The following is a 13963-nucleotide window of genomic DNA, read 5'->3' on the forward strand; positions in this document are numbered from 1 at the left end:
TTCAAAAAGTTTAAGAACCAGACTCTTAAACGTACATCAAAAGTGCATGCCAGTCACACTGTTTAAATAGCAGCAGGGTTTGTTTTTGGTTTTTTTCTTTTCTTTACACAGCCCAGCTTCCAGAAAAAAGAGTTGTCCTAACTTTCTCTCCAGAGCAGAGGTGGGGGACTTGATCCAGCCAGTTCCAGACCATCCTCTATAAGCTGTTTTGACGGGGGGCAGGGCTGCCCAGCAGTCAATCACCTGATGTAAAATGACACCAGCTGATTCACTATTCAAGCCATGGGAGCTATGTCCAATCTTAGTGCTGTCGAACCAAAGTGCAGGGAAAGATTTATCTCTGCAACTGACACATGGCCTGTACGTTTACCTAATAGCCCCATGGTGCAGAAGTCCCCACTGTTGATGTCTTTTTACATTCCTTGTTCAGGAAACATTTGGAAGGGTATGACGGCTTTCAGGAGTACTGCATTGCTTTAGAGATTTCTAAATTCTCCCTTCCTCAGGGCCTGTGATAGGAAGGAGTACTGCATTGCTTTAGGGATTTCTAAATTCTCCCTTCCTCAGGGCCTGTGATAGGAAGGAAAGAGGGATGAAAATGTAACAAATTTAATAATTAAGTCCAGTCTGCTCTTACAGAGCAAGCTTGGAATACAACAGTTAAGAAAACAATCAATGATGGTCAAAGTTTCGCTTTAGAGGGTCATCACAGGCGCTCCGTCCCACTGCTGGAGAAGTCTGTCTGCAGAGGTGTGATGTTGTGGTCATAGGTGGCATATTCCGAGGTTCCACTGCCTGCCATTTTGAGCTGCTGAGCAGCATGGGTAAGCTGGAAGGCGGCATCTGGGTGGGCTGTGTCTGGCAGGAGGGTGCATTCCCTTTCGAGTATATCTGCTACGCCTTTCAAGAGGTCCCAAAACCCAAGGGCTAAGGCTGCCTTTCGCAAGCGATTCAGCTCCTAGAAAGGAGTTAAGAGAGAGACAGCAGTGTTGGTGTCAGTTGAGACTGATAGGGTGTAACGCAGGAGGCCAACAGTAGGTGGAGCCTGAGTCAACTTAATTCTAGTTTTATCCCAGACTTCCTCCCCAACTTTCTACAAGTGCAACCCTGAGACAATGGAGGAGGAAGCTGACAGCCAGTGCGATCTTTTACTGTTCCCCATTCTCCCTAGTGGACCAGCCTCCCCTGGAGAGAGAACACTTTCTAATCAAGCACTTGTGCAGTACTGGGAGGTCTTAAAATTATAATGTCATCTGAATGGGGGGAAATAAAAAGTCTAATGCAACATTAAAGTAGAATGAGTTAATCATTCCCTCTAAATGGGTGCTTCTAAAATCAAGGATAGGGGATGCGTGGGGCTCTCCAGATATGTGTGTGTGTGTGTGTGTGTGTGTGTGTGTGTTGAATTAAACATCTGGAGAGCCACAAATTCCTTATCCCTGTTTTAAATGCATTAAGGCCAGAGGCTTCTACACTTTGTCTCACTGGGTAGCGAGCATACACGCTGCTGTTGTCTGCCAAGGATCTGTGCATGTTGCATAGGATCCTGGGGTGCACCTCTGAAGGTGTACAGTTCATTTAAGCAGAACACTGGCTATTTCATTGTATGTAAACGAAGAGTGCGCTTCAGAACACACACAACTGCACGTAACATGGGAAGTCAGCCTCCAGCTACTGACTCCTCCACTGAGAAACCTCTGAACCAACCAAGTACAAACCAGGGCTCTCCAGCCCTGAGCTGGAGAACAGCTGCTCTAAGCCAACTATGCCACCTCTCACTGCTGCTAAGACACAACTAGCTCTCTCTGTTCTACCAGGGAAGAAAAAGCACTGGGTGAGTTGCAATTTATTCGCCTGTGCAAAAGAGTCCCTGGAGACCAGGGTGCCACGGGAGCCTGCCGCTCTCACCTTGTAGAAGGTCTGTGTTTTTTCAGGGAGCTTCCTTGCATTCCTAAGTATCTTCTGCACATCTGTCTGCAGGGAAAGGAAAAGGAAAATATGCCTGGCTTGCTGGAGCTTGAAACTTCATCCCCCATCCCCTTTACAGGTACAAAAAAAGGACAACTTCACCACCACACGCCCTCAAACCCCCTTCCTGCACGGTAGCATTCTTAATGGGGAATACGCTTTACTGCTCAGAAACCTTGGAACTGTACCAGAAGTTGACAGCAGGCTGACATGAATCCTGTGAGCACCAAGGTTATCTGCCCACCTCCAGAAGCCAGCCACCCGCTTTTTGCACCAACAGAAACCTCCAGACAGTCTTCATTCTTTTATTATGGCTGGAGAACTGAGGCAGAGAGATTAGTACATCTTGCCTGAGTCTACTGAGTAGGAGCAGACCAGGAGCTGAACTCTGGTCTAATTTCATGAGGCTTCACTTACTGCATTTACAGCCCTACCTCTCCCCCATCCCCCCAGGAGCTGAAGGGGGCATATGTGGTTCTGTCCCTCCCCATTTCATCCTCACAACCAGTCTGCGAGGTAGGTTATGCTGAGGTACTTGAACCCTGGTCTTTCAGGTTCTGGTTCAGCACTCATAAGTCCTACTGCCCACAGCTGTTGTCCAGCAGCAGGTTGGTGTAAAAGCCTGTTCCATGTGCCCTGGGGCTGCAAAAAAGTGGCATTTCAAGAAAACGGGCTCAACCTTCTGGGCTTTCCCCCCCACTGTGGAGCGTCTATCAAACTGAAAGCCTCTTGAGAATCCCCTCCCACAGAGAGACCTGGGAGCACAAGAGAAAGTGGATGCCTGCTGTGGGCTTTGAATTCAGCCCAGTGGCGTAGCGTGGGGGGTGCAGGGGGGGCTGGCCGCACCGGGCACAACATCTGGGGGTTAGGGAAATCCACGGGTTAGGGGGCGCAAATTACGTGCCTTGCCCCGAGTGCTGATAACCCACGCTACCCCACTGATTCAGCCCTCTGCTCACCTGGAGGCCATTTTGTTTAATCCACACTGTTACATTCTGTGCATAGCTGCGTTTATTCTTGGGTTGCAACGGAAAGGGACTCTTGTTGTCGTCTTCGCCATATGGGTTCTCTTTAGCATCTGAAAGGAAAACGAATCGCTGAAGAACGAGACCACTTCCAAGCAAGCAAAGCAACTGAACATATGGACTGGATGCTTGAAAAGGGGACTCTAAAAAATTGCGAAGAGATACGCAGGACACAAGAGCCCTTGATCCAAGGTGGAACATGCACACCTGTGTGCACAGAACCTCACCATTTGCACACCAATGGTTGGGACAGTTCTGTGAGCAAAAAGAGGGAACTACATCTGGAGCCTTCACTGAAATGAATGGACCCAACAGGGGAGGAAATGGGCTTGAGAAGACTAATAATGTCTCAAACGCCGAAGGGATTGCTAGAACCATTCAGACAGGCATGACCCCTACCTGAGATGGGGCCAAGTTGGGCCATCTTCCCCAGCCAAGGAAGAGGCTCCGGACCTGGCTCAAAGAGAGACATCATCAGGTTGGACTTCTTCTTGCTGTCAGCCTGAGAATACAGCATCCCATACCATTCAGGGCTGAAAAGAAAAGCAGAACATCCACAAGCAGTTCTACCATTCTTGCTCAAAAGAAAACACCCTGGCCAACCTTGGGCTGGGCATTCCCTTTCCCTGCAGCTTCTCACTACTACAAGAACAGACAGAAGTCACAAGTGATCTGTCATAAGAACAGCCTACTGGATCAGGCCAATGGCCCATCCAGTCCTGTTCTCACAGTGGCCACCCAGATGCTCCAATAGGAAGCTTGCAAGCAGGACCCAAGTCCTTTTCCCCCTCCTGTGGTTTCCAGCAACTGGTATTCAGAAGCATTACTACCTCCAACTGTGGAGGCAGAGCCTAACCGTAATGGCTAGTAGCCATTGACAGCCTTCTCCTCCATGAATTGGTCCAGTCCTCTTTTAAAACAATCCAGGTTGGTGGCCATCACTGCCTCCCGGGGGAGCAATTTCCATAGCTTAACTATGCACTGAATGAAGTGCTTTATTTTATCTGACTTGAATCATCCAGCATTCAGCTTCACTGGATGTCCATGCATTCTGGTGTTATGAGAGAGGGGAGAAAACCATTTCTCTATCCACTTTCTCCATGCCAGGCATTATTTCACAAACTTCTACCTGCCCTCTTCTTCTATTAATTTTCAGGAAATGTTTAGGGTCACTTTGTTCCAAGACTGGTCCTCTGCTGTGGAAGTTTCCAAATGTGGCCCTTGTGACTCTTACCAAGGTTTCGTCCCCATGCTGGCCCTGCTCTGTGACCCCCTCCTTGAGGGCTTTTGCCTGGCTACAGGGATATGTGGGCGAGTGTAGAAACCTCTTGGGTTTTCTGTGGCTGGCATGTTACCTACTGTCTTTAATGGCAAGAACTGCCTGTTTTGCTCCATCCTCTGTTTGCCTTTGACCCTGCCCACCACTGATATGCAGCCCCTGGAAGATTACTTGGAGTGAATGTGGCCCTCAGGCAGTACAAAGGCTTTCCCACCCCTGTTTCAGAAGCTTCTGGAACCCCTGCCTTGTTGTGGCAGACATAAGTCGCCCATCAAGGACATCTGGTAGTTAAATCCAGTCTCCCTTTTCCAATACTGAAAAGAACTGAACATCAATCACTGGCCCCAAATACGTACAATTTTAGCCAATAACATATTTGTTCTCCAGAACCACGAGCCTCCCCCCGCATCCCCCGGACCCTTCATACCCTAACTGCACAATAGCCACCATGCCTTCGACTTTCAGGCTCCCATGAAGCAACACACAGAAGTTCGGGATCTTGCCCGCTATCTGATTAGCCGAATTCTCGTCTTCAACCTCATCAGCAATCCCAGGACCCACCTCATCTCCTTCTAGGGAAAAGGGAAAATAAGGCACTATCAGAACCTGCCTCCTCTCACTGGGGTGGTGTGGTTGTTGTTGTTGTTATTGCTACTACTACTACTGCTTGGATATCATTTTTTGTTATGCTTATATCCCACTTTTTTCCTCCAAGGAACTCAAGTTTGTGTTCTCCCCCTCCACATTTCATCCCTTTATCAATCCTGCAAGATAGGCTAGGTTGAGAGATCGTGACTGGCTCCCAAAGTCAATCAGGGAGCATCATCGTGAAGTGGGGATTTGAATCCTTGTCTCCCAGGTCCTAGCCCAGGACTCTAACCAATACAACACACCACACACTGCCCAGATCAGTGCTCAACAGACTAAAAATACAGAGTTGTCACTGCTGGGTGTGGGGAAGGGAGAAAGCAGAAGGGCTCACCTTTGTTGAGAGCAATAGGCAACACCAAATGCCTAGATAGGACGGGGGGACTGGAGATATCTGCTATGTCAATAAATCCAACTATTTCCAAATCTAAAAGGGGGAAAAACAGAGAGAAGGTAGGGGATCAGATTTCAAAAAACATGTCAGCTGGGGATTTCTTCCACACACCCACATAATATCTAAACAGGAACACACCATCTCACAGATGCCCCTGGCCCTCTCAAAATAAGACCAGGACCATTCCAATGTGGAATCCTACCAGACCACAGTGGTTTACCCTCACTTTCAAATCCCAGGCTTGGGGCCTGCCACTGAGAATACCCTCTCCTGGGCCACCCTCCTTCAAGCTTCTGAGAGTGGTGGAACAACCAAGAAGTCCCCCTCTGATTATCACAACCCCTGAGAGAGTCTATAGGGAAGGAGGCAGTCTTCCACATCTTTGGGGCCTGAGTCATTTAGAGCTTTCAATACTAAGTGTCAGAAGTGGGACGGATGGCTACATTCCACAGCCCAAGTCAGAGGAAGAAACTGCTGAGGAGGAGGAGCTAAATCAAAGTCGTTGCCAGAAAAGAAGCAGCTACTTACCCGTATTAATTGTTTTAGGGACTGGATCGATTTCCTCATCTATAATGAAAGGCTCCGGCCTTGGAAAGGCTTGCACATCCGAAGACAAATGGCCGCATTTCAGAACAGCATGGAAGGGGGTGTAAGCCACGTCTATTAGCTTTCTAGAACAAGAGAGCTTATCATTAAAACCAAAAGTTAAACCCAAACAAGAAGGAGCTTGTTTGGATGATGTTTAATGGGTGGGAAGACTGGTAACAAGACATCTTTTGCCTGACCATTCATTTCGAGTTGCAAAGAATTATGTGAGCTTTCAAGCAACAGGAATTTTTTCATCAGAAAGAAAGTGGCCATAAGATAAATAAGGCCCTTTGTAGATGATGCCGGGAGACCAGTTAAAAGATAGGTCAGTGGTAAAAGCTCCCAGGTTCAATCCAAGGCACTTCTAGGTAGGCAGGGAAAGACTCTAGCCACCACAGCTAATAGAGATTATGGGAGCTGTGGTCCAACATCTGGAAGACCAAAGGCTGGGAAAGGCTGGTGTAAACAATACTGAGCTAGATAGGCAAACGTGGTGTAAGGATAAGGCAGTTTCTTATGATCCTAGTTCTCTACGACATAGCTACACAGTTAAACTGGTCTTAAACTAGCTTAAGCTGCCATAGACTCCATTAAGGAAGCAGGCACTGTAGTTTCTAAGAGTGCCAACGACAACAAATCTCCTGCAGTACATGGAAAACCACAATTCCAAGAGTTTTATCTGTCAAATTTGGAGAGCTCTGCTTTGGAAGCACGGGGAATGGAGGATTCATAGAGAAGCCAATTTATGTAGCAATGCTCATATGATTAAATTACTATCCTGCCAACAGAATTGTGTGCAACTCATGATCTTTTCCTCCCAAAATTTATGTCTTATCTTATCTGTTCATTTCATTTACTTTATCTATCTTGTACTTTGGAGCAAACATGGCAGCTGGAGCACCAGCCAGCCAAAGTTAAGCATTTTAAAGTCCAATTCATCAAAGTATTAACATTAGTGAGACTTTGTACTTAACTGTGGCTGGACTGTGACCATTCCTGATTTTCTCCTCAAAAAACCTTGAAACTCAATGTTTATAGAACTAATTCTGGAAGGCCATCTGTCATGGATGCGTTAGTTGAGATTCCTGAATTTCAAGGGAGCGCACTAAATGACCCTCAGGGTCCCTTCAAACGTTATGTGTCTATGATAATTACCACCAAATATTAGTAATTACTGGGGGGGGGCAGGACTGTGGAGGAAACTAACCTTGCAGACAAACAAGAAGGGATAATAGTCACAACTGAAAGGCAGAGGACACGTTAGCATCAGAAGACTGAATTATATTGGTGGAAAAGTTACCCAATAACTTATCTGCGCTAGGTAGGAAGAGAAGGAAACAAACCCACACCATGTCATGCAAGACTCTGTGTTGAAGGATAGCATTTACACAGCAATGCTGATCACAGGTGTACTCACCCAAACATGGACTGCACATTCTTCAAGCAAAGGGGTCCATCAATAGTAAAAATCTGGCCCTCTCCGTTGTTTAAGTCTATGAGCCGTTCAAGACAATCTAAAGAATCTGAGCTCTGGAGCTTTAACAAAAGAAAGCACAACTTCACATACAGTGTCCCAGTTGCATGTAATGCTAAATTATAGCTGTGTGCGAGCAGGCAGCTTCCTGGAGAGGCGATTGCCCCATTCTGCTTCTCTGGTCTTGCTGCTGCTGCACTGCTGTGAGCTAATCCATAATTTATCTAATCATAAAATCCAAACTCAGGCTTGTGGTTTGGCTTCTGCAGACAAACCAAAAGCAAACCTTGTTTAAAGCCAAAGGGGACTCACCTCCTCCAGATTGGCCATGCACATGACGTATAGCTTTGATGGGAAAGGAAAAGGCAGAGGGAACCGGTTGCTTTCAGTTCGTTGGCCAAGAGTAGCCAAAGAGTGTCGGAGAGAGCCCCTTCCAATGCCCAAACTGCCATCAGTAACAAGGACAACCTAGCAAGGAGGGAACAAGAGAAGCAGTGACCCAACAAACATGTTGATCTCCAAAAACTATCCCATGCTGCAAACACTTGTTAGTCGATTACAGAAGCACCAGTCAGAGATTTCACATTCTCAGTTTTCCACCTGCAATATGGGAATTATAACAGCTTAACTAAGACTTGTTGGAAAGGCCAGCCTACAAAATCATTATTTCTTTCCCAAGTCCTTGGGGTGTTTTCCCATGTGAGGTTGAATGTGCTTTCAGGCCTCTCTTTGCTAGTAGTACATCATGTGAACCTCTATAGGAAGGCCCCCATGCATTAGAATTATACAGGATGTGACAGTGTTTAATAAGGGCTGAAAAACTAGAAGCTCTTAGGCCAAAAGGAAACCTCAGAGATACAACCTGCTCCTTCAACTAATACTCCTCTGAGGCAAAAGAGGCAAATAGAAAGTACTGAGTGGCAAGGATAACTTTCTGACAGGATACTCCTTGCTCACAAAAAAGGGGAATGCTTAGTACACCTTACCAGGATGTGAAGTTGTTTACTGCAATTGTATGTAGTCTGCTCAATCCTGGACCCTAATTTATAGCAGTCATCATCTGGAATAGTCTAAAATCTTACCTGGCAGGGAATGGCAGCCCCCCATTCCTGTTGCACAATATTGCAAACCCCGAGCAGAGCAGACTCCAAGCATGTTTTGTCATAATCATCCATATTACTCAGGGCTTCCTGTCAACACAAGTTACATACTAGTTGGCTGGGGTTAGAAAAATACTCTATATGCAACTTGCTGCTCAATTATACTGGACTGAGTTGGAGTTTTGAGAATGACAATCAGTCCTAATTCATATTTACCATGCAACAAAAACATTCTCTGCCTTTATATTTTGTACCTGGAGCGTATTGTAGTCTCTTGTGAAGGGAACCATCAGTTCCCAGAGGGATGAAAACACAACCAAAGCAGTGAATTCCAGTTTGTAGTTGGTTGCCATGTGTTCAAACAGCATCGTCAGGCCATGAGCTGCAAGATGTTTCCGCTGATATTCTTCAGAGCCCTCAATTGAGACAGGCCGAGTCATTGAGAGGGACACATCCATCACCACCACAGTCGGCATGGTGTCCCCTTCTTTGTTCTATCAAATGTGCAAGAGGAAATTGCTGTGGAGGAAGAAATGGAAATAAATGCCCATCAGTTTTTGTGTTTTTTTTGGAATGATATTTTATTAGGTTTTACAAAGATAAAAGGGCAACAAGCAACAAACATCAAAAACACAAACAACATCAACAATCACAAAAAAGAAAAATACAAAACATAAAAAGACTAATAAAAAGTTAAAAAGAAAACTCTGGTTCATTTTAATCATCTTCAAAACCTTATTTTCTTTGCTTCCTCCCACCTTCCCTTCTTGTATTCCACTTTAACAAATCTTTTAGCAAACTCATTCATATTCATTTTTAACCTTTATCTTTCCCTTTGTATTCTTACTTATCTTAATCACTGGAACCCCCATTATTTCATTTACACTGCCTTTAACACTCATAAATTTTGCAGTAATTTTTTAGATAAACTTTGAACTTCTTCCAATCTTCTTCCACCAACTCTTCTCCTTGATCTCGGATTCTGCCGGTCATTTCTGCCAAATCCATATAGTCCATGACTTGCATCTGCCATTCTTCCAAGGTGGGTAAGTCTTGTGTCTTCCAGTGTTTCGCAATCAATATTCTCGCTGCTGCTGTAGCATACATAAAAAAAGTTCTATCCTTCTTTGACACCAATTGGCCGACCATACCCAGAAGAAAGGCCTCTGGTTTCTTTAAGAAAGTATATTTAAATACTTTTTTCAATTCATTATATATCATTTCCCAGAAAGCCTTAATTCTCGGGCAGGCCCACCAAAGGTGAAAGAAGGTTCCTTCTGTTTCTTTACATTTCCAACATTTGTTATCAGGCAGATGATATATCTTTGCTAGCTTGACTGGGGTCATGTACCACCTATATATCATTTTCATAATATTCTCTCTTATGGCAGTACATGCCGTAAATTTCAAACCGGTGGTCCACAACCGTTCCCAGTCAGCAAACATAATGTTATGACCAATATCTTGTGCCCATTTTATCATGACAGATTTAACCGTTTCGTCCTCAGTATTCCATTTCAGCAGCAAGTTATACATTCTAGACAGTAGTTTGACACTGGGTTCTAACAATTCTGTTTCTAGTTTCGATTTTTCCACCTGGAAGCCAATTTTCCTGTCCAAATTATAAGCTTCTCTTACTTGAAAATAATGTAACCAATCACGGACCTTATCTTTAAGTTTCTCATAACTCTGCAATTTCAATTTATCTCCCTCTTGCTCCAAAATTTCACAGTATTTTGGCCAGTTAGTTTCCATATTGAGCTTTTTTAAGGCCTTAGCCTCCATTGGGGAAAGCCACCTTGGGGTTTTAGTCTCCAAAAGATCTTTATATCTGACCCAAACGTTAAACAACGCTTTTCTGACAATATGGTTTTTGAACGACCTTTGTACTTTATCCTTGCCATACCACAAGTATGCATGCCATCCGAAAGCATTATCATATCCTTCCAAATCTAGGATGTCTGTGTTCTCAAGAAGTAGCCAGTCCTTCAGCCAGCAAAAAGCTGCCGCCTCATAATATAGTTTAAAGTCCGGCAGGGCAAACCCCCCTCTCTCTTTCACATCAGTAAGAATTTTGTATTTAATCCTGGGCTTTTTGCCCATCAGTTTTAACCTTTTTCAAATTAAATATATAATAATACCTCCTGCAAATCACACTAAACTCAAAGGTTTTCCTTGTGGATTGTTGGAATAATTTTATTGAAATATTACGACTTTTTGGCTTCTAGCCTTTTTGTAAGTTGTTTAAACTTTTAGTAGGAGACTAATGCACCAAGGAAATGATAATAAAATAATCTTAGAAACAACTAATTTCACTTTCACTACCTAGGGCAGGGCCAAAAACTGTTATATAAATAAACAGGTGGTGTTGCAAAGAGAGAAATGGAACCAGAGAGTGAGCTCCCCAGAAAGCATTTGCTAAGAGGCAGCTATTGATGTAATAATAATAAATAAAATAAATATTAAAACAAAACAAAAAAGGAACCTATGGAAGAATTACAAATATGCATGCTGGCACTGTGTGGTTGAGGGATGGTCAACACAAGCAGAGCAAGCCAATTAAGGATAATAAAGGAAATCTGAGAAGGGGAAAATTAGTGAAGGAAGAGCAGTACATTACCTATAAGGGAGTAGATAGCATAAAAGAGGCCAGAAAATGCATAGAAAAGGAGAGAGGCAGCACCTATTTGGAGTGCAAGGGATGGTAAGAAGAATCTGAGGGAAGAGGCAAATTGGTGGAACATTACCTAATAATAAGTTGGTGACATTCTGAATCTAAGATGGGGGTCAAGAGTGAATTCCAAAGGGGTAGCAATGCTGCAGCAAAGCCAACAAGGGGTTTTGTAGCACCATGAAGCACCACGTTAGTGTGGGGAAAAAGGAGGAATTATATATGCAGAAAATACGTCCTGAGAAGCTTGCAACCTCTCTCCCATTTGTCAAAACCCTCACAAACTCACCTTTTCTCTGTGGCTTCTGGCTGCATCCCAACTGTGCGATGGAGTCTGAAGCAAACCTAGGTGTGTTTGCTCACATTTAGCACCTTAGCTGCCTTTGTCTCTTCCTCGGCTGTGACTGCTTTAACAACAAAAGAAGAGAACAATGTTAAGAATTTCCCTGTTCTATTGGACCAGTGGCCCTTTTAGCCCCACATCCCGTTCTCACAGTGGCCAACTAGGTACCCCAAAAGGACACCCCACCCCTAACCAGGACCTGAGTGCAAAAGCAGCACTATTTCCCCACATGCAATTCCCAGAAACAGGCATGCTGTCGTAGAAAACAGAAAGCTGCCTTATACACAGAGCCACACTATGAAGGTCCATCCAGTTCTGCATTGCTTACACTGACTGGCAGCAGCCTACCGAGGGGTTCGGGCCAGCAGTCGTTCCCCAACCCCCACAACCACACCCGGGGGTGTAAAGGACCGAGCCTGGGACCCCCCAGAACTCAAGGCAGGTGCTCCACCATTGAGCCCAACACGTGTGTGTCCCTCCCCAACAGTGGAGGGAACGTATAGCCATGGTGGCTGGTAGTTTCTTTTAGGTCGTGAGCAGCTCGGGGAAGGGGCTTGCCTGGCTCTGATCAAGGAAGCCGCACACAAACAACAGCAGCCATCATCATGCCCATTATGGGGACAAGAGGGAAAGTATGTGGGGGCACGTAGGAAGTGGGAAAGAAAAGGGGGCTGGAAAAGGAACTGGGGGGTCCGTCTAATTAGAGAAGGGGGAGCTCCCAGCCCCACTATGTTGGGATGTGTGAGTGTAAATCGTACTTTTCATCCGGGATGGGGACCTCACCCGCGCACGGCCGCCATGTTGGTCCACCCCGTACTTCCTTCCCCGCTGCTGCTCTAATCGCAGCTTTTGGGGCCGGCTTTAGAAAGCGGCCCTTACAAAGCACTTACTGGGCACGCGCGGCTCGGTTCGCCTCGCGCACGCTCAGTTGCGGCAAGTGAAGCTCGAGGGCCGAGGAGGGCATGTTATCAATCGCGAGAGCAGGAGCTGTTTCCCTGCACGGCTTTTGGTTTTGAATACGTACAGGGATCAGGTTTCCTTGCATCTCTAGAATGCAGAGAAGGGTGGTTTTTCGGGCGGGAGGGGGAGTAAGCTTGCAGATCTATGCTACAATTAAAAAAAAAAGGAACCTTATTTTTTTTTTAAAAAAAATTAATAACTTTCTTTTAAAAAGAAGAATGTGCATGTTCCAAAATACACTGGATTATTTATTTATTTAGAGCATTTGTATCCCACTCTTCAGCCAAAATGTCTCCCAGAGTGTCTTACGTATAATAAATTTTAAAAGTCTGTGTTAATGACGGGAATCTGGCAATGGGGAACTAGAGCCTTAGGTGGGGAGGGGGCGTCCATGCTTCCCCTGTTTTTGTAAAGATTATTTTCATTTTATCATGTACCGGTATATAAAAAAGAGGTCAATTATAACAAAAGATGCAAATTAAAAGGTGAAAAAGCAAAACTATAAAATAGGTACAAAGTCCAAGTTAAGATGATCAGCATTATCAGATTATTAAATTTGGTTCCAGATTTGCCAGCCTTGTGACAAGGATAAGAGTTGCCTTAAAAATGATGGTTCTGTTGTATATGTCATACAAGAAAAAGAAATCATAGAAAAAGAATTTAGAGGTTCTAGCCCTTGTTGAAATCTCAAATTATGTGCTTTTGTGGAGGACATCTCAAGAGTCATTGATTCATTTATTATATGCTTCTCACCCAGTCCACTCGTCATGTGTACTGATGGGGGGGGCACCATAAAACTCGGATATTTGATATCCCATTTTCAGAAGAAAATGATAGAACGGACACTAAAAGTAGATTTATTTAGAAATTTAAGTCCTTCATTTCTTTTCATTGCTTTTACCGGTGGTCTTGAGAAACCTCACTGCCTTTGTACATCCCTAGAAAGTTTCTTTTAATGGAAAATTAGTGGGATGCCCATCATCTAACAGCATCACCTAGTTACCTCCACCAGCTTATGCCTGGCGACTTCATCCACAAAGTGCAGCTTGCCAACATCCACATCACATCCATGTACATATGCATGCCACTTGCCTTGACCACATTTGAAACCTCCTATTCACACATACATCCATGAAAAATGCCAGCAAACACTGGTACAAGAATTTTGGAGTTTGGGAGCTTTTGAAGGCATTTTCGGCACAATTTAACCTCCGTTGCCGGTTTTCCAGGATATTTGCCTGATTTCCAAAAATCAGGACGTATGGCAGCCCAATAGTAAAAGTAATAGTAATATACGCTGCCCATCTGACTGGGTTGCCCCAGTAACCTTTCACTCTCCATTCATTCAGAGGGGTTACTTGCGGTACAGTGGTACCCTCAGGTTACATACGCTTCAGGTTACAGACTCCGCTAATCCAGAAATAGTGCTTTAGGTTAAGAACTTTGCTTCAGGATGAGAACAGAAATTGTGCTCCGGCGGCACGGCAGCAGCAGGAGGCCCCATTAGCTAAAG

At 44.7% G+C, this 13963-nt stretch overlaps 1 protein-coding gene across 6 annotated transcripts; it reads right to left on the bottom strand.

The window, feature by feature from the left end:
• Nucleotides 1-593: 593 nt before the first annotated feature.
• Nucleotides 594-12381, bottom strand: INTS14 (integrator complex subunit 14). 6 transcript variants are annotated; one of them, XM_083713170.1, is made up of 13 exons: nucleotides 12249-12381; nucleotides 11437-11554; nucleotides 8731-8995; nucleotides 8459-8566; nucleotides 7689-7844; nucleotides 7320-7438; nucleotides 5843-5985; nucleotides 5255-5347; nucleotides 4700-4844; nucleotides 3393-3526; nucleotides 2928-3046; nucleotides 1909-1974; nucleotides 594-958 (listed from the first exon to the last, which is right to left on the bottom strand). In XM_083713170.1, the coding sequence occupies exons 3-13, from the start codon at nucleotides 8950-8952 to the stop codon at nucleotides 707-709; spliced, it is 1557 nt and encodes a 518-aa protein (XP_083569296.1). In that variant the 5' UTR covers nucleotides 8953-8995; nucleotides 11437-11554; nucleotides 12249-12381; the 3' UTR covers nucleotides 594-706. The 6 variants fall into 6 exon arrangements, with proteins under 6 accessions (XP_083569296.1, XP_083569300.1, XP_083569297.1 ...); XM_083713174.1 differs by having other exon boundaries at nucleotides 4700-4841; nucleotides 11437-11551; nucleotides 12249-12378; XM_083713171.1 differs by having other exon boundaries at nucleotides 11437-11551; nucleotides 12249-12378.
• Between the last annotated feature and the right edge of the window lie 1582 nt (nucleotides 12382-13963).

Source organism: Podarcis gaigeae, assembly GCF_964106915.1.
Source record: "Podarcis gaigeae genome assembly, chromosome: 14".
In the NCBI taxonomy this organism is placed as follows: Eukaryota; Metazoa; Chordata; class Lepidosauria; order Squamata; family Lacertidae; genus Podarcis; species Podarcis gaigeae.